General features: G+C 37.2%; 2 protein-coding genes across 5 annotated transcripts in view; one reads left to right on the plus strand and one right to left on the minus strand.

Moving 5' to 3' along the window:
* iqsec3a (IQ motif and Sec7 domain ArfGEF 3a) overlaps positions 1-5,042 on the plus strand; it is a 108,483-nt gene extending 103,441 nt beyond the window's left edge. For 3 of the 4 annotated variants that reach the window (XM_058417699.1, XM_058417700.1, XM_058417702.1), the window contains one exon: positions 2,458-5,042. In XM_058417699.1, the coding sequence (XP_058273682.1) occupies positions 2,458-2,865 (408 nt within the window). In that variant the 3' untranslated portion in view covers positions 2,866-5,042. The remainder of the gene's footprint in view (positions 1-2,457) is intronic. The other variant, XM_058417701.1, reaches the window with a different exon arrangement.
* A 1,628-nt stretch (positions 5,043-6,670) lies between these two features.
* On the minus strand, positions 6,671-16,146 carry slc6a1l (solute carrier family 6 member 1, like). Its single transcript, XM_058417813.1, has 14 exons — positions 15,909-16,146; positions 14,736-14,867; positions 13,439-13,539; positions 12,397-12,506; positions 11,672-11,804; positions 11,117-11,251; positions 9,490-9,593; positions 9,288-9,412; positions 8,641-8,753; positions 8,354-8,485; positions 8,094-8,196; positions 7,231-7,331; positions 6,881-7,048; positions 6,671-6,778 (listed from the first exon to the last, which is right to left on the minus strand). Exons 1-14 carry the CDS (start codon positions 16,144-16,146, stop codon positions 6,671-6,673), a joined length of 1,803 nt encoding a protein of 600 aa, XP_058273796.1.
* Positions 16,147-23,489: the final 7,343 nt, after the last annotated feature.

Raw genomic sequence — 23,489 nt, forward strand, 5'->3', positions numbered from 1 at the left:
TTACCTTCCAAATGGGTTAAACTTTAATTCATGAGAATGCAAATGCTGCCCAAAAATGCAGGCTACATAGTCAGATACCTCCTGAAAGGAAGACAAAAATAGTTCTATTATATCAGTCTGTAATGTCCATGTTGAATGTCATGGTACAGGGTGACGCACAGGAAACGCATGTTTTTTTAACAGCCAATACGCAGCGAGGAGCAGGGCCGGTAAGCTCCGCTCCTTGTTAACAGTCAGTGTAAATCATGCAATTTCAATAATCGCAAAGCTAAAGCCTGGCGCCAGGCAAAACAGTCTCACTCAGGGGTACGCACAGATGAGGGAAGGCCAGGACGTTTCCACATTGAACTGTTTACGCAAAAGGCACTGAACAGCAATTACGTATTCACCACTTTTGAAATCATTTTCAGCAAAAAAAAACACTTGATGCTCACAAGTCCCATGGCTACTGGCTACTGAAATTGCATCATCTTTGCTGCTTGGTGACAAGGAGTAGCGCTTACCCACCCTCCTGCTTCCCACGTATTGGTTGTTGGAAAAACATGTTTCCTCTGCCACACCCTGTATATGCCAAAACAACTGATCAGAACATGTTTATAGATCATTATGTACCATGTTATCTTCCTTTACCATCGAGTCCAAAACCCAGTTGACATTACTAGTTCATCATATTTATCACTAGATTGATATATGTGATCAACCAGTAATCCAGTGCGCACATGTATACAGTGAGTTGTAAGTTTATTAGGTATACCAGTGGTCTGTGTATGAATGTCCAATTGTGGCTAGACAGTGCTCTAAAATTTGGTCCTCAGAAAATGTTGGCCTTTCCATAGTGTGTGTGAGAGTGTATGTTAGTGTGTGCGTGTGTGTTCGACACAGTCTCTGTCCATCAGTCAGCTAGAAACAGAGAATACAGGACAAGTCCCTGAGGATCTTTACCCTATCTGCAAAGCTGAGAGAGCACAGATAATCTCGAGAACGTTCCACGCCTTTTCTCCTTGCACATGAAATCCCCTTATCACTTCACTCCTCTGGACAGGCCCACGCACTGTCAGTCATTCACCCGGCTGGCTGTCTCCACCAATCAGAGTGATGTGTTCTCGCAGGGCTCAGGTAGCATTTAGAAATCAACGTGTTGTTGTGCCGTCAGTGAATCCAATCCTTCAGAGATCTTTAAATCTCTTTAGATCTTATAGCAATGGACTTACAACATTTTGAAATACTCTGCATTTTTTATCTGCATCTCAGTTATGAGCAACGTAAACAATACAAGCAAGTAATGGATGTAACGATAGCATTCCAATTTAAAGAAATAAATAAATTAAATTTAGAAACCTATTTGTAATCAAACATACAACCAGTATGTGGCTCCACTTTTACTCACATACAAAGTATGGCACTGTGGATATCTACAAAATAAATACAGTGTACTGTATAAAATGATAATTTACATTAATTTTTTGAATATTTTTTTTTAATTATGTATTTTTCTACCATAAGTGTAATTGCAACATTAAGTGAAAAATAAAATAAAGTGAAAAGCAATAAGAAAAAAATACAAAAGTTACAGCAACCTGGTTGCATACGTCTGTATACTCATTTATAATTGGGTTTGTGACTGTGTCCAGAATGACCTTTCATATCCATTGTACATTGTAGGAACAAGTTCATCATTTTTTGTAATGGATTATAATCATGTCACAGAATTCATGTGATGATGCTAGTGCAGGATTACCTATTTGGAAAATTCCGTTATATTGACAGTGTTTAATTCTTGCTTTGTGATTTGTGTTTTTTGTGGATATGTGATGGCTTGGTAGTCTCACCTGTTTTTGTGAACTGTGTAGTTTCTCAGTGATTCTGTAATTTTTGCTGATGAGTTGTGAATAATATTGTGACGAGCGATACTTGGCGATAGAGCGAGGTGAAGCTAACAAGCTGAAAAGTGCAATCAGGTGTGGTGAAGCCTATAGTTTGTTGGAGGTATAGTGAGTGTTATTAATGAAATGTGAAATGAAGGCATGCATTTTGACATGTGTCTCCTGTGGCGTAGATGTTTGTCTCTTTCACTTGCCCCCTTCCCCTTGTTTGACCTCCTATTTTTACCCTACTTTGTCCCTCACCCCACCATGTAGATGTACGTTCCACATGACCCCTGACCCTGTGATGTTGGACTGGTTGCCAAGGGAGACACAAGGGCCCTCAGTGTCCTCTTAACCACCAGCATTTCATATAGCCACATGCACACCAGCACACTCACAATCCCTCCACCTCTAAATGATGACCTGAGTTCAGACCTCCACTTCCTGTCTCACTCTAAGGAGATGTTCCGCACCTCGAGTCCCACCCCCACGCATGTCTGTTGTGATGTGTTTTTCACCAGAGGGCTAACGGCCGTAGAAGGAGGACAGTCTTATAACATGTGATGCTGTCTCTGGCTGTTTTCTAAACTAGGTGTCAATTCACAACAGGCTTCAGACGTACCAGCTCAGTGCAGTGCCAACCCCAGAGAGCGCCGCCCTTCTTAACCAGCGAGGGGAGCTGTGCCAGGCGCTGTGTGCCAGCCCTGTGCCCTCGTACCCCCACCAGCGACCCGACACGCTCATCCAATGCCAGCAGATTGTCAAGGTCATCGTGCTGGACAAAGGCGGCCACGGGCGTGTCGAAGCCCTCCTCGGTCAGAGCCCCACCCACCAGCTTATCTCTTCACCTGATGGGGGCGGAGCCCAGCGGGAAAAGGATGGTTCTCAGCCTCCGCTACCTCCGCCTCCTCCACCATACAACCACCCTCATCAGTACATCCCTCCTGACCCCCGCTTAACTCTGCATAGGACCCTGAGTGGCTCTCGAAGTATTGTCTAGAGCTAAAAAATACCTTGGAAAAAATATAGATAACCTTCATGTGCTTACCATTTGTGTATATATGTAAACATACAGAGAAATATAATGGAAAGAAAAAAGAAAAATGCATATATAAATACATATATTTAAGGTAAAAGAATTAAAAAAATAATAATAAAGAAGTATGTACTTTATTAACTTTGCAGATATGTGAAATAACAATGACATGAAAAGAAAAATTTACTTGATTCAAGCAGATTTTGAAAAACAAAATGTAGTTTTAAAAGATTTCTTTGTCACTTTGGACTCTTACAGGTTGTACAAGTCATTATTTGGAAGAATTTCTCTGGTATTTTTAGAGCTAAATGAGAAAAGGAATTAAGATCAATACACTCCAAAACAGTCTAATTCCACAATGACAGCCTGTCTCTGAGCTAGATCTGATTTATTTTAGTCTTTTATTACATTACCGTAAAACCTGTTGTGTGTATGTGTGAGCACTAAACTGATGGGTGATATATGTGCCAAAATAAGAAAAAAAAGAATAATTGAAAACATTTTAACTGCAATATTTTTTTCTCAAGCTCTGTATGTGGTCATGTGTCCACATTGTGCTCTTTTGAATGGGGACATACACCAATCCACCAATTGTTATTGCTCAACATGTCAGAAAATACGCTTAATTCTCCTGCTTTAAGCTGATCACAAACAGTTGTCTGGAACTCTTTCCATCTGCTCTCTTGCTCAGGAACTCCAGAACGTATATGAACATGTAGCATCTCAGAAAGTAAGTGGCACGAACAAAGAGGACTTCTTAATCCCAGCTTCCCTTTTGGCACACATGGATATCTGCTTGGCATTCTGTGATCCAGTTTGAAAAACAGCATAATGACTTTGACTGTTTCTTTGACACCAATTTCATTGCAGCAGCACTTACTAGATATATTAAACCCTTACATCTATTGGACCTGAAGTTCACTTAGCGTCACTGTTTGTTTTCCTCAGTATAACTCTGTTCACATTTCGATGTAAGCAACACTTAAAATAAGCTGTGCATTTTTGGGACAAAACACTTGAATTTTAATGGTTGTTTCCTGTTTGTTTAGTCTCATATGAGATGGATGTCGAAATGGGGATAAAAAAAATAAGTTTTGTTTTGTACTATATGTATATATCATATTCCGAGTCTGAATAGGGTACTGAAACTGTTTGGGTCTGGTAAATGTTAACGGTCTTTGATCTGTCTTCATCTTAGACAGGTCATTTTCTGTTTAGTCTGGAAGTGTATTAATCATGAGCACCATCAATATGTCTTGAATAGGTGTTCGTTTTCAGCTCCCCTGTCCTCTTATCAGGCCAAGAGGTTCGTTTATAATTACACTGCTGCTGTTCAGAGCTCCCTATCTGATTCAGTCTCCCATGTTTCATTCCACACACATTTCCATGCAAGGTATTGGAAATGAGACCGAGCGAATCTCTTTGGAGCTGTCTGTAGTGTGAGTTGATTTACTGGCCCTGGCTTGTTGATTGGATAGCGTCAGACTGCCTATTCCCATCTCTATCACCTCTACCACCCTACCTATCCACACTTATCTAAAAAAAAAAAAAAAATGTACCAAATGGACCTCTGTCCTTTATCAAGGAGAACTCCATCCACACTTACTCCACCTAGTTTAAAGTTGTAGATGAGGACATTGCTTCGGAGATAGGAATTTTTTCTAAAATTAGCTTTAAAAAATTAGATGCGGCTCTGCAGCCTTCAAAACATAAAGCTCCCCCAAGTTGAACCGCTTTTTCCCTGTGTATGAAATATTGAATGAATGACATTCATTTTTCAGGAGGTAAAAACCTCCTAATAAACTCTGCACAACTCTTTGCTTCCCTGAGTGTATAGTGCCTGAAAGATATAACCACGCTATATGTGCTTATAGGGTATAAGATGTTTAGATATAGTCACAGCAAATGCAGCCAAAGGCTATGATGCTAAAGCTAGCTCTGGATTTGACTGATACAGAAAGGGCTAGTACACTGAGTACTGTAGCTGCCTTTAAATAACACTGACGTCTGCATCGGGCTAGCAGGGTGTGCTAACGGGGCTCTGACATTAGAACCATGTTTTCCCATTTGCTTTGACCCATTTTCCTCTCTGTATGTGTGTTATCTACATGCTATTGAAATTAAAAATTTCTGTATCTACACTTGAAGTTGACAGAGTGCACTTTTTCCCTGTGGAACAATTAATAATGTTGCTTCCTGTTTAGTTTGACCATCTGTAGGTTACATTATGGATTATGGATGACACAGTATGTGTCTATATTAATGATTTAATACTTTAAAATCCTTCCATACACACTCAAAGCTTTTGTATTATGATTAAATCCTTGCATTTGTTGACTTTTTACAGTGCACAATAATCTAAACCATCAGATGTACAGTATGCATTCATATAGCCTTTGCTTTTAAGCCATTGTGAGTCTGAACCTATTGCTTTTCATTGTGCTATTCATTTGATCTGTTCACTGAGGGTGCTGCCGCCTAGTGGACGACCAGAAGCATAGAAACATAGACGCAATCAACATTTTCTAAGGACATATAATACCATGAAAGAATTGTATCCTTTAGGACATCTCAGACTAATCCAGTTAAAATGAATTTGACCCACTTTGGTACAGTAGATTTTTTTTTTTTTTTTTATTTCAGGACATCAGTGGTTTCACAGCAGGCAGCTTTGATTTCTCACTGCTTCAACAATGCCTCCCAGTTCCATGTCCAGTTCTATGCTTAGGTTTGCTGTTTGTGTGGGGTTTGTATAAATGATGTGGGTTTTCTCCTGGTTCTCATGTTTCATGCTACTTTCCAAAGCATGCAGGTAGGTGAAATTAAAGTCTAATTAAATGAATGTGTGTATGTTTGCATGGTGTAACAAACAACCATCCTCCCCAGGGTTTGAGAGATAGGTGATCCTGACCAGGATAAATCTTAAATACGAAGGAGTTGACCATTTTTACGGTATTAGAATAAAGACAGTATTCCATTCCATTGTCTGTACCGCTTATCCGATCTTTCATCGGGTCATGGGGAGCCTCTGCCCATCTCAAGCGTCATCGGGCATCAAGGCAGGATAGACCCTGGACAGAGTTAAAGACAATATACTGTACAAAATTATTGCCTGTTAATACAAGCCTGTTAAAGACAGACTTGTTTTAATGAATGAGCTAGTTTTAAGCAGGCAGAATAAAGAATCCTCATTTCTAAAAGAACATATACTCTTGAGTGCATGTGCCGTATAGTGTCTTATTGTGCAAACCATTAGCGAAGGCAGACTATAAATACTATAAATGTAATCTGTATACTGTATAATACTATAAATACTGTGAAATGCTGTGAAACACATTTATACAAGATAGCTATGAAATATATCTTTAGGAGTAATCAGTCTTTACACTGACAACTTCAGCAAATGTACAAGCTTATAATTTGAATCTGAACATTTACAAGTGTACAACATTTCTAACAGGATGAATTTTGTGTATATATACATGTGTGTGTGTGTCTATGTGTGTGTGTCTGTTTTTTTATCTACAAATATTACTAAGTATACATATTAGGGAAAAAATCTGCCTGCCTCTTTTGCGTACTCATAGTAATATACTGTACATTCTGCAAGATGCTCAAGTTATAAAACTGCATACTGAAAAAGCCATACATGGAGTATATAGTTTTGGTGAGTCTTTTATACATTCATCATATTATACATCATATTATATTGATTGAGCTAAACAGAAAGGGTGCATTTTTCTCTTGTGCCCTCAGTTTTTTGTTGACATCAGACAGAGGCTTCAGCCATTATTCCTGCTTGGTAGTGTTGTCGTGTTAAATGGTTGTCCTCTTTTGGCCTGGCTTCCTCAGTGGGCTTTGTCATTTTGTGCCAGCGCTGCAGAGGACAGACAGCATTGCTGAGTGCATAGCACTAGCATGTCAACACCTTGTACAAAGACATTAATGTTATAAGGTCAATCAGATAAAGCAGCCTTGCCTGATGAACGCTTCCCTTGATGTTGAAGAACATGTAAATGATGTATCCAGGAATGAGCAGCATAGAGGAGAGAGCCATGAGCCATCCGATACCCTGTCCCCAGTCTGGGAACACATACTTGCCCATGGTGAGAGGGGTCATCTCTATTGCACTGAAGGTGAAAACCCCCTCCACACCCAAAACATCATCATTTTTTAATTTTCTTTTCCTCAGTTGGATCGAGTTGAATAACACTGTTATTAAAAATGTACAATTTATATAAATAATGTAAATATCTCCAAATTTGGTTTCACACATCTATAAACCAGTATGTTTGATTTTCTCTCATGTACAGACACTTTTTTCCATACCAAACAGATTGATGGTGTGAAGTAGAGCCAACAGAGTTTCCACCATCCACACGGGCGATAGCCGATCATCTCCTCGATGTTTCTATAGAACCTCTCTGCTCCTATAGCCAAAGAGGTAAGGACATCAAAGGCAGAAATGAAATCATGTAATAATTAGTGTCACATTGTATTATTAGCTGTTCAGAAATGCTTTTCTGTTTAGCCCTGGTATTAAAATGTAAAATAGTTTTTTTTTTATTAAATTCAAGGTCATAGTTTTCGAACTGAACAGCTCATTACAACATTAATGATGATGATGATGGGAATTTTAAATAGAAACTAATAGAGCGTTTCCATATGTTCAGTATTTCGCTGCTGCACATTAAAAACATGTGTCCCAGAATAGCTTGAAAAAAATCTCTTTTAAAAGCACTTTTAATTGTCTACGTGTACATAGTGTAAGCATAGGGCAAGTATGCTGTGGCATTTTCTTTTGGTTTTACAGCTTTTTTATTTTGTATAACACGATTTCTCCAGTGCTCTAAATTTGATGCCTCTGGTATTCACTAATTAAGCCTACCGTACGCGCCCACATTTTTTATCTGATGTTGACTCATCAGGTCTTTAGTGCATGTGGGAACTACATGAACAAGAATTCCAACATCATTTCATTATGAAAAAGAATGGAAATTCCATTTACTTATAGTGGTAACCCAAGGACAGTTGCTGACTATGTCAATGAACTCGCACTTTAAAAAAGTATTAATTTATTTGCCAACTGACCTTAGACCTCCATTGTAAGTGAGTTTACACTAGATTAAGGTTGGATTTACAAACTCTGCAGTGTTACTCTAATGTTTCTGTATGTTATGAGCGAGATATACCATAAAACCAGGCTATGGCGACTGTCTCAAAGAAGACAAGGAAGAGAAGGCACATCCCACTGGCTGAGTAGTAGTCAAATAACTTGAATACGTACAGGCCACCCTGAGAGAGAACATGAACCAAGAAAAACACACACATCATAAAGTAAACATCTTTTAAACATAAGCTGTAGAAATTTTAGGAAATTCAACCTAGGCCAGTATAATTCTATTTTAAATTACCGCAGGCACAACACAATTTCTGTAGAGTTATGCTACACCTGTGTGATGTTGGACAAGCCAATGGTGAATGATATAATGCAGACCAACAGGATGAATAATTTCTTCCTCTTCCTTAAGATGGTGGGATATTCATCTACCAAAGCTGTGATGAAACCTTCCACAGTACAAAACTATGGAGAAACAATAGACCATTACTTTGCTGCACATACAGTGCACTCCATATGTCCTGATCCACTGAGGTCTAAATTACTATTAGTGATGGATTTCTAAGTCATTTAGTAAAACAATAAAATAATAAAAACTTAAGCATCAATATGTATTTTACCTGACTGTCTAGTCCAAGCATCAAAAGCATGGAGAAGAAGAGAATGGCCCATAGAGAGGACATAGGAAGTTGAGTCACAGCCTGAGGATATGCCAGAAAAGCCAAACCTGGACCTGAATTTTTACAATCACACAGAACAGACTGAACATTTTGTCTCCACATTAGACACTTTAAGCTAAAACCTTGATGAAATTTATACCTTGCCCCTGTCTTATGTCTACTTCAAAAATGTCTTAATGTGTTAATTTCAAAATAATGTTCACTATATTGCTTCTGGTGCTACTGTATGTAAATGATGGTAAGTGATGTGAATTTTTATTTTATAATTTTAAACCCAATCATATAATACATTTTATTTTACTTTGTTTTACTACCCAAAATGTCATTTAGAATGTAATATAAATGATGTGATAGTAAAATATATATTAACCTTTCAAATTAATCAGACAAACTAGGATGAGCACATGATTAGCATTTTTAATCACATCAATCATATATCTACTAAAAGACAATATAATGAATACATTTGGCATTCTGTACATATTATAATGGGAAATGTCTAGTAATTGAATTTTCAGTATAGTGCTGCTGTGTGTATGTACTGTATATGCTGTTAAATAAAAGGTGTATACTGTACATCCTCCTACCCGAGGCAGCCAATTCTTGGATTGGTTTTTTGGTAATGTAGGCCATGAATCCGACAACGGAGAAGATGACAAAGCCAGCAAACATGCTGGTGAAGGAGTTTATGCAACACACAATGATTGCATCTCTGCAACATTGAGAATATGTAAGTAAGTGATGAGCTAATGGAAATCTACATCAAAGCTTTTGTAAAGGAGGACTTACCTGTAGACATCATTATTGAAGGTATTGTAGCTGCCCAGAGCAATCAGAGAACCCAAACCCAGACCATAAGAGAAGAAGATCTGAGTGGCAGCATCCAGCCAAACCTAAAAAAATACAGGGAGGAAATATCCATTTGAATACAGTGTGTTCACATCTAGTGTCCTCTATAGTGGAATTAAAAATATGTATCTGTTTTGAACATATCTCAATCACAATAGAACGTTATAGCAATTTATAATCAAACATGAAGAGATCATTGTATTTGTTTTCTTTCAAACTCCACTGAAAGACACCAACATGCTTATTAATTAAAAGCAACAGCTATATAGTGATTTCATTCGCCAATAATTGTGATAAATTAAATATTATATAAAAATCTGCTTATTCATTTTATTATGCCACAGAGGCAGATACAAATGCAGTGAGAGTTTATTTTGAAACACACAAGCAAACAAATCCAAATCCTGAATCCACAAACAGCCAAAAGATCAGGAGATCTGCAAACTATTATAACACGATTAAACTCCAGAGCAGAGACAGAATAAAAACCCGAAACCACATTAGCAATATACAAAGAAACATTTGGTAACGTCAGATATGAATACAGTGAGCGATTACTTCACAATGTGTGTGTGTGTGGAAATGGAGTCCTTAAATACTGTATACAGTGATTGTGTGATAAAGTCTGTGGGTGCTGGGATGTGTACTCCATGGCATCCGTATTAGTAAACTTTGTTGAGCTCTGGGGAATGGATTTCTCCGTGGAAGTGGGAGGTAGGTTTATGATGGAAAAGTGACCATTTTGATCATACACATCATCTGCATCAGTCTCTCTTGTCTTATCTCTTGAGAGAAGTGTTGTTGAAGTAATTATTGTTTTATTCATTGAGTTTACTTTGATTGGCATTCAAATATTATAACTGTCTGCCACTGGCTGTGTAGTGTAAGAGAAGATGAACGTGCATTTCAGATAAATTGATAGGTGGTATATTAAGCATCTACAAACTGAATCTGTTATTAACTATTACTATTATTATCTATAACAGCTTGATTGAAGTATTGCTGTGAAGCAAGCATGAAGGATGTTTTTAATGATGGAATTCTACCCAGTGTAAACTTGGCAGAAAGTCAGCCAGGTAATAAAAACTAATAAAGCTAATAAAAACAGCTCACTGTCATTTTATGGGAATGTAGTTAAGTTTTTCTTGATTTAGATACATGATGTGCAACTGATTCTAGGCAGAAGATCCCAATTTTGCTCAAAAATCCCAGACCGTCTTGTATTTTGGTAAACGATACAATTTTATTATTTGTCAGACATTGAAACCCCCCACCCTGCCCATCACCCCAAAATAAAAATAAAATAAAATAAAAAAAAAATCAGAAACAGTGTGGATAATAACATAGACTATACTGACATAGACCATAGGTGATATTTTCAGGTGTTAGTTGTTAGAACCCTGCAACAGTTAAAACCCTGTCCAACCATCCATTTGTTAATGAATTCATTTAATTCACTTTTTGTCTTTGTCTAATTTTATTTTGTCTTTTTTTTTGTACACAGCCCTCAACAGTAATGCAAACATTACCAAGTGAACAAGCAATCCTGGCTACAGCTGAATGCTACCTCAGATTTCTGGAGCTTGTTAAAGTCAGGGGTGATGTAGAAGAAAATGCCATCTTTAGCCCCCGGGAGAGTGATGCCTCGGAAAAACAGGATGAAGAGCATGAAGTACGGATAAGTGGCAGAGAAATAGACCACCTGAGGAGAATGAAACACTATAATTTAGATGTTCAGCCAGCTACATCATTGGGATTTATTTCCAGTAGTGCAGAAACCTGGTTTACATTGTAAGTTAATGAAATTGTGTTTAATTGGCAATGTCTATCAAGGTTTTGGGCCACTAGAGAGTACACATATGCCGACTGCATCAATATCCAATTATCTTCCGGCAGCAAGGATAAACTGAATGTCCTTGGTGTGCTTTAATGCCTCTGAACAATATTTATTAGGTAAAAGCTGCTACACATTTGAATGATCACAAATGAGGGAATGAACAATAAACCATAAACAACGGAATGAAGAGGAAACAGACGTTTTAAGAACCTAGACAGAAAATTTTGTAAATTCTGCATGTAAAACCAAGGCCAGATGTGAAGTAATATGCATTAATTGCCATACCTTTCCGGTCCATTCCACGCCTTTCCAGATAGAGAAGTAGACGAGTACCCAGGCCAGAGCAAGAGTCCCAGCCAGCGGCCAGCGCAACTCACCCGGCTCCTCCAGGCCACTGCTCAGCTGGTGCATGTTCCTCCTGTAAGGATACACACAGCATATATGTTGCTGTACTGCATTCCCCTTATTTAAGTAAGTGCCTCCACCTCATTGTATTTAGGCAATTAAAAGAGGCCTTCACACAAGTCAAAAAAAGGTGCCGTTAGACATGTTGTTATTAATGTTATTTATGGTACTGTTAGACTATTTATATATACAACAAAAAATATGCACAAAAATAAACCTTAATCTTACATTTACCATCTTCATAGTACAGATTTCAATGGAACAAACACTGACGTGATCATTCATCAACCAAAAGAGGTCACTCTGAGGTGAAACTTCAGCAATTCACTTTGATTTACCATCAATGAAAGAGAAATTGAACACAATCTTTGGTGCACATCTGAGGCGCAATCATCCAGTTCTCAAAATCTATAAACCTTGGCTTGACATACTCTTCATGTGTGCACAAATTTTACATTATGATGGATTTTAGGAGGGTAACTTGATGATGCCAGTCATAATGACATGACAAATGCTGCCTTGCTAATCAGTAAATATTACTTCTCTCTGATTCTGTACTTAGCAATGCCCAGCATTTATTTTTGCTTAAAAGGCTGACCACTTACTCCCAAAATTCAGTTACAGCACTGGTCAGGTTGGTGGTATCAGTCAGGCTGTAGTTGGAGAAACAGCGATCAGTGTTCCAGGGGTTATCACAACTCTGCCAAGGCAACTCCTGACAAGATAGGGAAAGAGGGATGCTAAGATGGATGGATGGGTAGATAGATGGATGGATCTGATGGGCAGATGGACAAACCTGATTAGCCAGATAAGTGGCTTTGTTGACATGTACATGTAATGATGAATAGTCTGTTCATTGTTGGATTTTATTCCTCTTATTCAAGTAACACAGATCACTAAAGAATTAATGATCTGATTTGATGTTTGTTATATCAGAAAATATAACACAACACTACACATGCAGAACTTGTACACATATCCAGGGAAACAGATGTTAGACAAAACTGTTAAAATTGAAATTTGTTGAGATTTAAAAGAAAAGAAAAAAACAGCAGAGTTACTGTCAGATGTAAAGTGGGGTGAGAGGGTATTTGAGCTTTGTAAAAGTCTGCCTCTGTTCTACAGTGAAAAGAGAATGTTGCTATTCCCATGGCACAGAGAGCCGTCATGGAAAATATCACTCTGCTCAAAAAAAAAAAGAAAAACCCAGATGATTATTATTTCTGTAGTGGCTTTGAAAGTGCACTGTAGAGTAGAGATGGGTTCACAAAAAAGCCAGGATGATGGACTCAGGAGAGATGGAGAGAGACCCAGCAAGGAACAGAGCTTCATAAATGTAACAATGGAAGCTGGACCTGGAGAAATAACCTCTTAAAGAATAGAAAGCTTTGGACATTGTGCTTGGTAAAGCAAGTGAGGGAACAGTTTTGAATCTCAATAACATTAAAGCCTTATCTACTGCACTGTGCAGCTGCAGAAGTTATGGAATGCAGGCTCATTTATATCTAAGTGACTGAATAAATGAATGAATGCCATGGTTTACAAGAGAATTTGTTTTGAAATGCAATCATGAATGATTTGATAAATGAATTGAAGCAGCAATGAGTAAATAGACTGGTACTGATCCAAAAGAGAGGCAGTACATACTGATCTGAAGGAGTTGAACAGGTAGTAGATGGCCCAAGCAATAATGACAATGTAGTAGATGTTGAGCCAGAAGGATAAAACTGCAGCAGCCAGACCTACACCTGTGACAGAAAGATGAAGAAAGATGGAAATAGAACAAATAATGGGAGACGCAAAGAGAGTGAGAGAGAGAGAGAGAGAGAGAGAGAGAGAGAGAGAGAGAGAAGAAACTAGGTTCACATATCAACTATTCGTTTGAATAATGCAATAGATTTTAACTAAAGACATTGTCACAAAAGAAACTTTACAAAATTCTCCAGCTTTCGATCATTGAAAAACAGAGTCAACAGTGTCAACGGAAACTCTCTGAGATGACATGAAGAAGAAATCTTCAGAGGAATCTATCCTCTTCTGAGTGACACTGAATAGTCTGATTATAAATCATTACTTTTCTATATTTGTATACTAAAGAAAATAGTGTGTTGAAAAGATCTTCAGTATGAGCATATTGTGAATGAGAGGCTTGGAAGAACAAACTTAATGAAAACAGCAGTTACAATTAGGTACAGAACTAAAGAAGCCAAGTGAGATTATTCACGTATTGTCATGCCTTTTGTGTCCTCACAACAGACAGCTCTCTGCATCACCAACCTGCTTACTACTAGAGCGCATCTGTTGTTCATTAAGAATAAAGCAGGAGTAGTCAAGAATATCTCAATGAGAGGGCAGAAGTAGCCATGAGCATCTGCTGGATGAGGCCAGGCATTCTCAGACTTATGTATAAGATTAAATTAACTCTCCAGCACTCACAGGCCTTGTTGTGTACACTTGTATCAGTACTATATAGACTATCATGCCACCACCAGTCACTGCAGTTCCAAGAAAGGCCCACCACCATACTATATTAGGTTACTGTATTTAATGCTAAAAGCATCAACTAATTAAGCAACTCACTCAGATTTTCTTAGTATATAAACCTCTATGAATCTTACTGAAAAAAAGGAATCAAGTATGCTAATAAAGAGCCAAGTCCTTTCAAGGCCAGGCAGTGTTATCAGTCAAGAGCAAGCTCTTATTAACTTAAGTGAAGAGAGCAATATACAGTTCCAGAATGGATCAACACAATGATGCTTAAAACAGAACTTTGAAGTGTTTCTTTGGCCCTAAAGACTTTTTTTTCTGATTTTTTGGCTTCTGAACATCTTCCTGGCAAGTATTGGACCATTCAACAAGGGCAATAAGATGATTTATTATTAAAGGGGTGGTGTTTTTGTTTAATGTTGCACTGTATGCATAATTGGTCATGCACATTTCATACCTTTCATCATGGGTATGAGTTTCCAGACCCCAAGTCCTCCTACTGATGTGTACTGTCCTAGTGAAGTCTCCAGCAGAAATAGAGGAATCCCAGCAAACACCAGTGTAGTGAGGTAAGGGATAAGAAACGCTCCTGGAATAAATAACACCAAGACCTCAGACAATTCTATTATATATAACTTTTCTTATACCCAAACTGACTCCTAATTCTAAATATGTTTACTCTATTAGTGGATTTTGCTTACAATACGTTTCTTTGTCCATGTGTACATACAGTGCATCACCTACATTGATCTTTACCAAATTAGCTGTTGTTCCTTGTATTGACATTGTTCAATGCATCTGCCACTTGAATATCTAAATGGCAGTTTTGTACATCTCTGTGATCCCTTTAATTCGTAACGATGGTCAGAAATCAATTAATTAAAGTTAATCACTAGCGTGCTCTTCTCATGAATCCTCAAATAAAAGTGAATCCTGCTATGCCATGGCTTCCTACCATTTACTGTGAGCTTCTATTTCTGTTGAGCTATTTATTCAACTGGTGAGTCATAGATTTGCAGCTCAAAAGAAATCAATGTGTGAATGCAGTTATTTAGAGGACACATCAGCAGGCACATGGCACCAAGCCTAATGAAGTAGGGAATTGTAGGACACTGACATTAGCTCAGCTATTAATAGACCATTTCCTTACCTGACTATCTGACAGTGAGCAGCCAAAATTACTGTAGGTACATGCAGTAGGTAGAATATTTGTGGCAATGTTTAAAATGATTCATTAGTGGACATTATACATTTGCATAAAATTTGATTCAATGGCCTGGCTACCAGCTTAGCAGCTTAGCTAGTATAAATGCCATAGCAATACATCCATAACTCATTATCAACAGTGATTGAGAAGGCGAATGTGAAGTATAGTTGCTGGGGTAATGATTTGAAAAAGGTGGATTGTCATCTATTATACTTTTTAACCCCATAAAAATATATAAGATAAGCTAAAGACAAATTGTCCAATCAAATTGCTCTAGCCCACAGAACCGTAATTTACTATTTTAAAATTTCAGTACAAAGGTGTCAACTATTGGTATTCAGAGAAATCACAACATGAACCTATGAAGGGCTTTAATTTTTTTAATACTGGAAAAAGCCAAAATATCTGTTTCTTGTTTCTTACCTCCTCCATTTTTCCCACAGAGATATGGGAATCTCCAGACATTTCCCAGGCCAATGGCATATCCAATGCAGGACAGCAGAAAGTCAAACTTGCCCTTCCAGGTGCCTCGATCTGGAAGGGTCTGCTTGCTCTCATCTAGATCTGAAGTCAGGCTGTGGTTCATCTCCTCAAAAGGAACAGCTTGCTTGAGCTCAGATGGTGAGTTGAGCTGCACAGTGCTATCCCCCGTTTTCCCCATGGATGTTCCACAGTCCAGCTAAGGGCTGAGCTAATCTACTAAACTGTACCTATTGTAGGGAAAACTGGGCTGTTATATTGTCCTGTATGTGATGCAAATGTTCCGCAAGCTATGCAGATCTTCAGTAGTGGATAGCAGTCAGATCATTCAGCTAAAAACAGAAAGATGGAAAGCTTTTGTCCTGGTTCTGTAGTCAAAGTCAGGGTCAAGGCCTCTTTTTATGTATACAACCCAAAATAACTAAATAACTCAAGGATTTATAACTACTATTAAAAGTAAGTTGAAATTAAAGTTATTCTCCACTACCATGTCCTTAAAATCTCCAAAATGTATAGAATATCCAGCATTTTATTCAGGTAAGAAGTTTATCGCTCTAAGTCATTGACATCAGTATTTGCTACAATTAAATGCACAAGGTGCTTTGCTCCACAGGACTGTCAGAATTTCACTGAAGATAAATAAAACAATAAAATATGTTTACTTTATGACACTGACTAATAAATCTTGTGATTTCTTTTTTTTTTTTTTTACACACTATTCATTTTTCTGACAAATGTGACAAATATAAATCAAAGATGCATTTTTGGTCTTGTTTTAGCTCACTGACCAGGCACATGAGTCTGTTTTGCAGAAATGTAATGATGAATGTAATCTCAGTTTAAGGCTTGTCTGAATAAAGATACTTCCTGTGCTTTTCTTCACACTGACTGTGAAACAAATGCTGTGTTGTTGAATCTGTGAATCTTTGTCCCAGTGTTAAATAGGTATAGTCAGATTGTGCTTAAGCAGTGAATTGTGAGTCTGTAAAGTTAATGTTATGAGTATTAGACAGAAAGGAGAAAGGAAAAGTTACTGTACCTGAAGATGTGACGGTGTCTCAACCAAATAAAAGAGCAAAAAGCCAACGGACTCCCAAATGAGACCTAGTACCCAGCTGCCCATTACTGAGTCAAAGGAAATTCTCCTAGCACTTCAGTCGAGGCAAATTTCCCCCTCTGTCACTTCAGTGATATTGAGCCACTGATAATAAGCTTCGACTTGTTCTCTGATATGTATATTACTTCTCCACAGAGCCCAGGGCTATCACAGAGGATTCGATCCTCGAATTCCAGTACAGAGTGTGTATGGGTGTTTCATATATAGGAATGGATCAGGGCATGCTTGTTTGTGGGTTAGCTCCCGCCAGCCCAGTTGTCACGGGATAAGCTCTTAGAAGTCTATATGCAAAGGAATGAAAGAGTTTTGAAAATGCTGACCGATTCAGTTCCGCAAATCTTAAAAGGCATTATTTCATGAATTTAGAAAGGGAATTTAGCTACTTTATTGAACGGTCGCACCATTAGAATGTTGAAGAGGAATTATAATACAAACAGGCACTAACTCATGCACCATCATGCTCAATTATAGCATGTAGAATCATTCCGAGACAGCTTCAGTTCATCATGCACCACTCATCGTAATGTGTAGTTTTTTAATGTATGTTAGGCACTAGATCCGAGGCACAACCAGACAACTGTAACAAAAACTGGGTAAAAAAGTCATACTAATTATAGCTAGCTGTCTAATTAACTGATGAATTATATTATGAATGAATGAATATTCATTCTTCTTTAGTAACCAGTTTATTGGTCTCTTTACCGATCACTTTATTGATTTTTTTTAGTAGGATTAAGGAGGAGAACCCTGAGAAAATCCACCCGAACAAGCAGGCTAAAACAACCTGCACTGACAGTAAACCAAGCTGTGAGGCACCAGTGCTAACTGAATAATAGTTCAGTAACTTAATATCTTTAATTAACTTATTTTTATGTTTGTCAAACTAGTTATGAGTTTTTTTTTTCTTTTTTAGAGAACTCATATTTACATAATTTTTCTCAGGGAACACACAGTGCTGTGTTCTTTTTTGCTGCTGTTGTGGACAGATAGGTAACTACTGAGACACTATGAGCTTTTCATCAGATAGATGTTGAGTCCTGTTCACATTACTATTTGTTACTTACAGTGTAGAGGAACTGCAGTCAATTGTAATAATTTGAAATCTATGAATTTTGAAATGTTAACTTGTTTTTTCCTTGTATATCTTTGAAGAATGTTTTAGAAGATATTTTAAGGACTTCTGTCCATATTTTTTACAGGGATTTTTCCCCCAGCCTTTATTTATATATGGCAGCATGGAGTAGCTTAGATCGCTAATGAACAGATTGTGTGTGGACAAGTAGTCAGCAGTGGTAGAGATAGCAACGTATGAGCTCAGTGCTTGAGGTGGTGGAAGCACTGAGATAGCTGAAGAAACAGGATCAGTAGCATATGCCAGTCATCTTGCACTGTCGGGAAAGCTCAGTCTCCAGGCTAAGAGCTCCCTCCGTCTGCTTGGACTTGCCTGCCTGCCTGCCAAATGAGCCATGTCTCCCAGCTCTTCAGGAATGGTATCTCTCTCTCTCTCTGTGTGTGTGTGTGTGTGCTAGGTTTCTGCCCCAGTGATAAAATCCAGTAATTCCCAATCAATTAATTGTTAGTGTGTAGTAAGTGATACAAGCTGTACATGTAATATTTTTCAGTACAAAATTTGCAGTAACATGGCTTCCATATCTTTCAGGGTACCACAGCCATCATCAAATGGCAAAAGACATTTTGTGTAAACATTTTATGGAAAACATCCAAATAAATTGATGGGTTTATGAGTGAGAATGGCTGGTGCTGAGAGTTTGTTGAAAGCTGATATAGCCCCTGTGGCATCCATAGGAAAACATGGAGAATACATTGTATATGACCTCATAACAATTCATGGAACCCCCATTTAGCCTGCCATGGAAAATATCCAAATTAATATGTTTCTGTAACTCAACTGAAGTGCATTATAAAATCACCATAAAACCCCTAGGATGACATAGGACTTCTACAAAATTGATATAGTTTATATGAGAACCACACTACATGTTCTTCATGCATGGGCATAACATGATATGAGTTTAATCATGAAGGAAATTTTATTACAGAAATGTTTAAATTAATATTCTTCTGAATTCAAAAGATTATATGCATATTTTCCCTGGGCCTGTATGGGTTTCCTTCAGGTTCTCAAGATTCTTCCCAGCTTTTAAAAGCATGCCAGTAGGTTGACTGGCCACTCTAGTTTGAAAAAGTGTATAGATATTGATAGACTTCCCATCCAGGAAGAATTCCCACCTCATGCTTGTATTCCCAGGATAGGCTCCAGATCCACAACAACTTTGACCATGATAAAGTGGGAACTGAGAGTGGAAGTGACAAAGAATTTGGTTCTGTTTCTGATGTAAGCTATTAATCTAAAAGATGTTTAATGTGTACACTTTCATAGATTAGGAGGGACAAAATTAGGAATATCAAAAAAGCATGTCCCAAGCATATATAAAATTTATTATGTCCTGGGTCTGCATAAATTAGAATTTAATGTATGCATCACATTAACTGACAACTCATAAAACATTTTTAAATTGTGAAATAACAGTAATGTAATATGCAACCTCTATTAATAAATAATAATAAAAAGGGCACCTGTCTACAATGGCTTTATCAGTGAATGTTCATTAGACATTTTCTTAGGAATTTCATGGAACATTCCAATGGGAATCCCTTACCAGTTCCTAAACTTGTTTGTCCTAGAGTTAAATATTTCGGATGTCCCAGTTTTCATGCCATTCTGAAGTCTGGGCTGTTAGTGATTCTAGCAGCAAGCCCAATTATTGATTAGTAATTTAACAACATTGAATGTCAGGCATCCATTCAATCAAACTGCACAGCACACAAAATATTAACTGACATCATAAGATATGAGTAATGTTGTGAATATAAGTCACATTTTTCACAGCTAGACTGATTTGTTGTCTAAATTTTAAATGAGCACAGTGCAGTATAGAGAGCTGCTGGTCCATGGCCTTGCTGGTAACACAAAAACTCAGTTAAAAACTGAAATACTGTGAATGTGATATTATTTTTTAAAATGATATCAAATTTGTGATTTCCCCTGTCTCTTGCATTCTGCTCACAAAATATCAAATAATCAAGTCTACCCAACCCCACAGCGTATTTCACCATCAATAGCAAATCATGGGAAGTTCGTTTTAGGTTTGTCATTTGCAACAATCGTTATGTGACAGGCACAGAATTGCAGCTGTCAGTGCTGCTCTTTGTCACTCTATGCATGGTGTCCTCTAATCAATAGATGTTAATTACTCCTCTTTATGCAGGAGATTTTCATGCAAGGGCAAGAAACACAATTAAAGCTCATGAAATAATTTGTGACATTTAGCATATTTTTAAGCCTTTTTGGGAACAGGAATCACAGGGATAGGAATATCTAATATAGGTATATCTGTTTTTGTGAGGACTGCTTGTTTTCCAAAAACTAAAAGAACTAAAAGGTTTCCTTTTGGTTACTGAGCATGGGGTTACAGTTAGAGTAGATGTGGGTGGTATAGCATCAGCTATTTGGATTAATAATTATGCAGATGAAAAGAGGTTCTCATAAAAGATTTATTGTCATTAATGTGCAGGAGAAATATAAGCCTAGAATTATAACATAAAGTGTATGATGAGTGAAATCTTCTTATTACACTAAATATTACATGCATTCCTAACATCACCTTTCTTAAACTCCTGTTAATGTTTTTATTTATTATTAATGTGGCAAATTTTTATCTGTCTTTTGTTCGATTCATGTTGACTTCTCAGGTACTTAGCATCAGTCACTCACTGTTATTTATTAACCATGGTAATTGTGGTAGAAGTGTTGCTAGTTCTGCTCTTGCTACTTTCTCAAAACACACAATTTTCACAATAAAGTGATCATCTACTCAATAAACAAATAATGAAAAAAGTACAGATTTATCTGTCATATGAAATAGCCATTAAATAGAAAAACGGGTATGAGAAAGGGGTCGCTCAAATAAATGCATAAATTCACTTGCATACAGTATACTGTACCGTATTTGGTCAAATGTATGTAGGCAATTCATCGGCAAAGTGTTTAGTGGGAATGAGGTCAGGGCTTTGAGTGGAGGCCATTTGAGTTATTCCATATCAACCTACACAGGGGCATTGTCATGCTGGAAGAAGATTTAGTTGAGCCCTTCTTGGTTGGAACGAAATGCTATAACATCAAAAGTCATTCTAGACAACTGCATGCTTCCAACTTTGTGGCAACAGACTGAGGAAGACCCAACTGCCCACTGTCTATACTGTGTAATGTAAGCAAGGTAGTGCTGGTGCCTCAGAGTGCCAAGGTCTGGAGTTTGATCCAGTTAATGTGTGTGGTCTCCCTGTGTTCTCATGGGCTTCCTCCCACCTTGCAGAAACAAGTTTGTAGATGGATATGCTTTTTTAAGCTACCCATAAGTATGAATATATGTATGTGTGTGGTGCCCTGCGATGGAGTGGCATTTCCTAGCCTTATATTCAGTGTTCTGAGGATAGATTGTGAATCTACTACACTTTAACCTTGCCCAGGATAAAGTGGTTACTGAAGATAAATGAATGAATAAAATTGGGAAAGATGTCATTTTTATCCATTTTATCTTTCACATAATATTAAAGATTATGCTGTGCATGCTCTCTCTCCCCCAAAACACACATAGCTGTCCTCTATCATAATCAGCATTCAGGTCAGACATCCTAAGGATAATAAACTTACAGCAAAACTTTTTTTTTCCCGTTTCACCTTCAAGCAAGTCGGTTTTGGCATCCATATGCCGATGCAGTTTTTGCTTCATTTAATCAATATAGGGTTTATTGCAATGCATTGCATTGCACCATTGACTGGCATGCATACTGTAGACAGCAAGCTAATATTGTGAAGTTCCATCCATTAGTGCAAGGTCAAGGGATGTAAATGTCTTCCAGTAATGAGCCCATCTAAGAAAGAATTATATGAGTGATAAAACACACACACATAAATACAGACAGACAGACAGACAGACAGAGGGTGGTGTATTGATGCACAACTCACCTAAAGCCCTTACACTATTCTGCCACTTCAGTAAATGTCTCCCTAAAGGGACTCCATAAGTAGAATACCAATTTATGTCAAAGGCAGGGTCTCATGCAGGAAACCAGTGAAGAAACAGCAGAATGTGCAGTCTACACATCCTTGTTTATTTTTACACTGGCAGAATCTTTGAAATATTATCACAGTTAGTTTACATGATCACATGTTTACAGAGTTCTGATCTGATGAAAGACTGACAACTTAATATTCTTCTGTGTAGTTATGTATTTTGAGTCTTTTGAATTATGTAGTATTTCTTTTTAAAGTTGGGAAACCATTGCAAAGTGTGGAAGGCTATAATGAAGCTAAAATAAGATGTTCTGTCAAACCATTTAGCACATCAGGGGAGGGAGAGGAGAGCATACATGAGTGTTGCTTGACCTTAGTGCAGCTTTTGACACTTGACATTGCTCATTCAGTTGATAAGCATTTTTTAACTTTTTTGACTGACTGCTGCATGTACTAAGTTTCAGTTTGGTGTTCCTTAAGGCTCTGTTTTAGGCCCACTGCATTTCCCCCTATATATGCTGCATCTGGTTAAAATTATTTTTAAACATGGTATTAGCTTCCTGTTATGGTGTTATGCTGATGACACAATTCCACTTGCCTATATACAGTTGAAAAATAAGTATTAATAAATAAAAATAAATAAAAATAAAGTGGCAATCTCACAAACTGAGCGATAATGGGTAAAAATCTGGAAAATATGAGAATAAAGTTTATATAGTATATCTTATTTTGTTGTATCTGTTTTTATAAAAGGTACTATAGGAGGCGATAGTCTTAAAGAAGGTGATAGTCATGGTCTCTGCCAGTCTAGTGCATGTGCAAGATGAAATAATGAAACCTAATATTTAACTGTAATTTCATTAGCACTCGGAAAATCAAAATTCATTACTTTTGTAGTTAAAAGTAAACTATACAATATGACTCACTGTGTTCAATATATAGTGTTATATAGTGTATATCTATCTATCTATCTATCTATCTATCTATCTATCTATCTATCTATCTATCTATCTATCTATCTATGTATGTATATATATATATATATATATATATATATATATATATATATATATATATATATATATATATATATTTACCTTAATTAGTAATTCATTTTACTAGTAAAGTATTTCATTGTGTGTATGTTAAATGTTAAAGACTGCCCTCTCCTGGAGTGAATTACATGAAAGATCCTGAGGCAAATAACGAACATCTGCATAAAATAAAGAACATGAGTTAACTTTATAATTAATAAGACACAAGTCTAATTATCAGCATTTAGAGAGTACAGCTGGACAAAGTCACAGAATAA

This window comes from Hemibagrus wyckioides, linkage group LG19 (genome assembly GCF_019097595.1).
Source record: "Hemibagrus wyckioides isolate EC202008001 linkage group LG19, SWU_Hwy_1.0, whole genome shotgun sequence".
NCBI lineage: Eukaryota > Metazoa > Chordata > Actinopteri > Siluriformes > Bagridae > Hemibagrus > Hemibagrus wyckioides.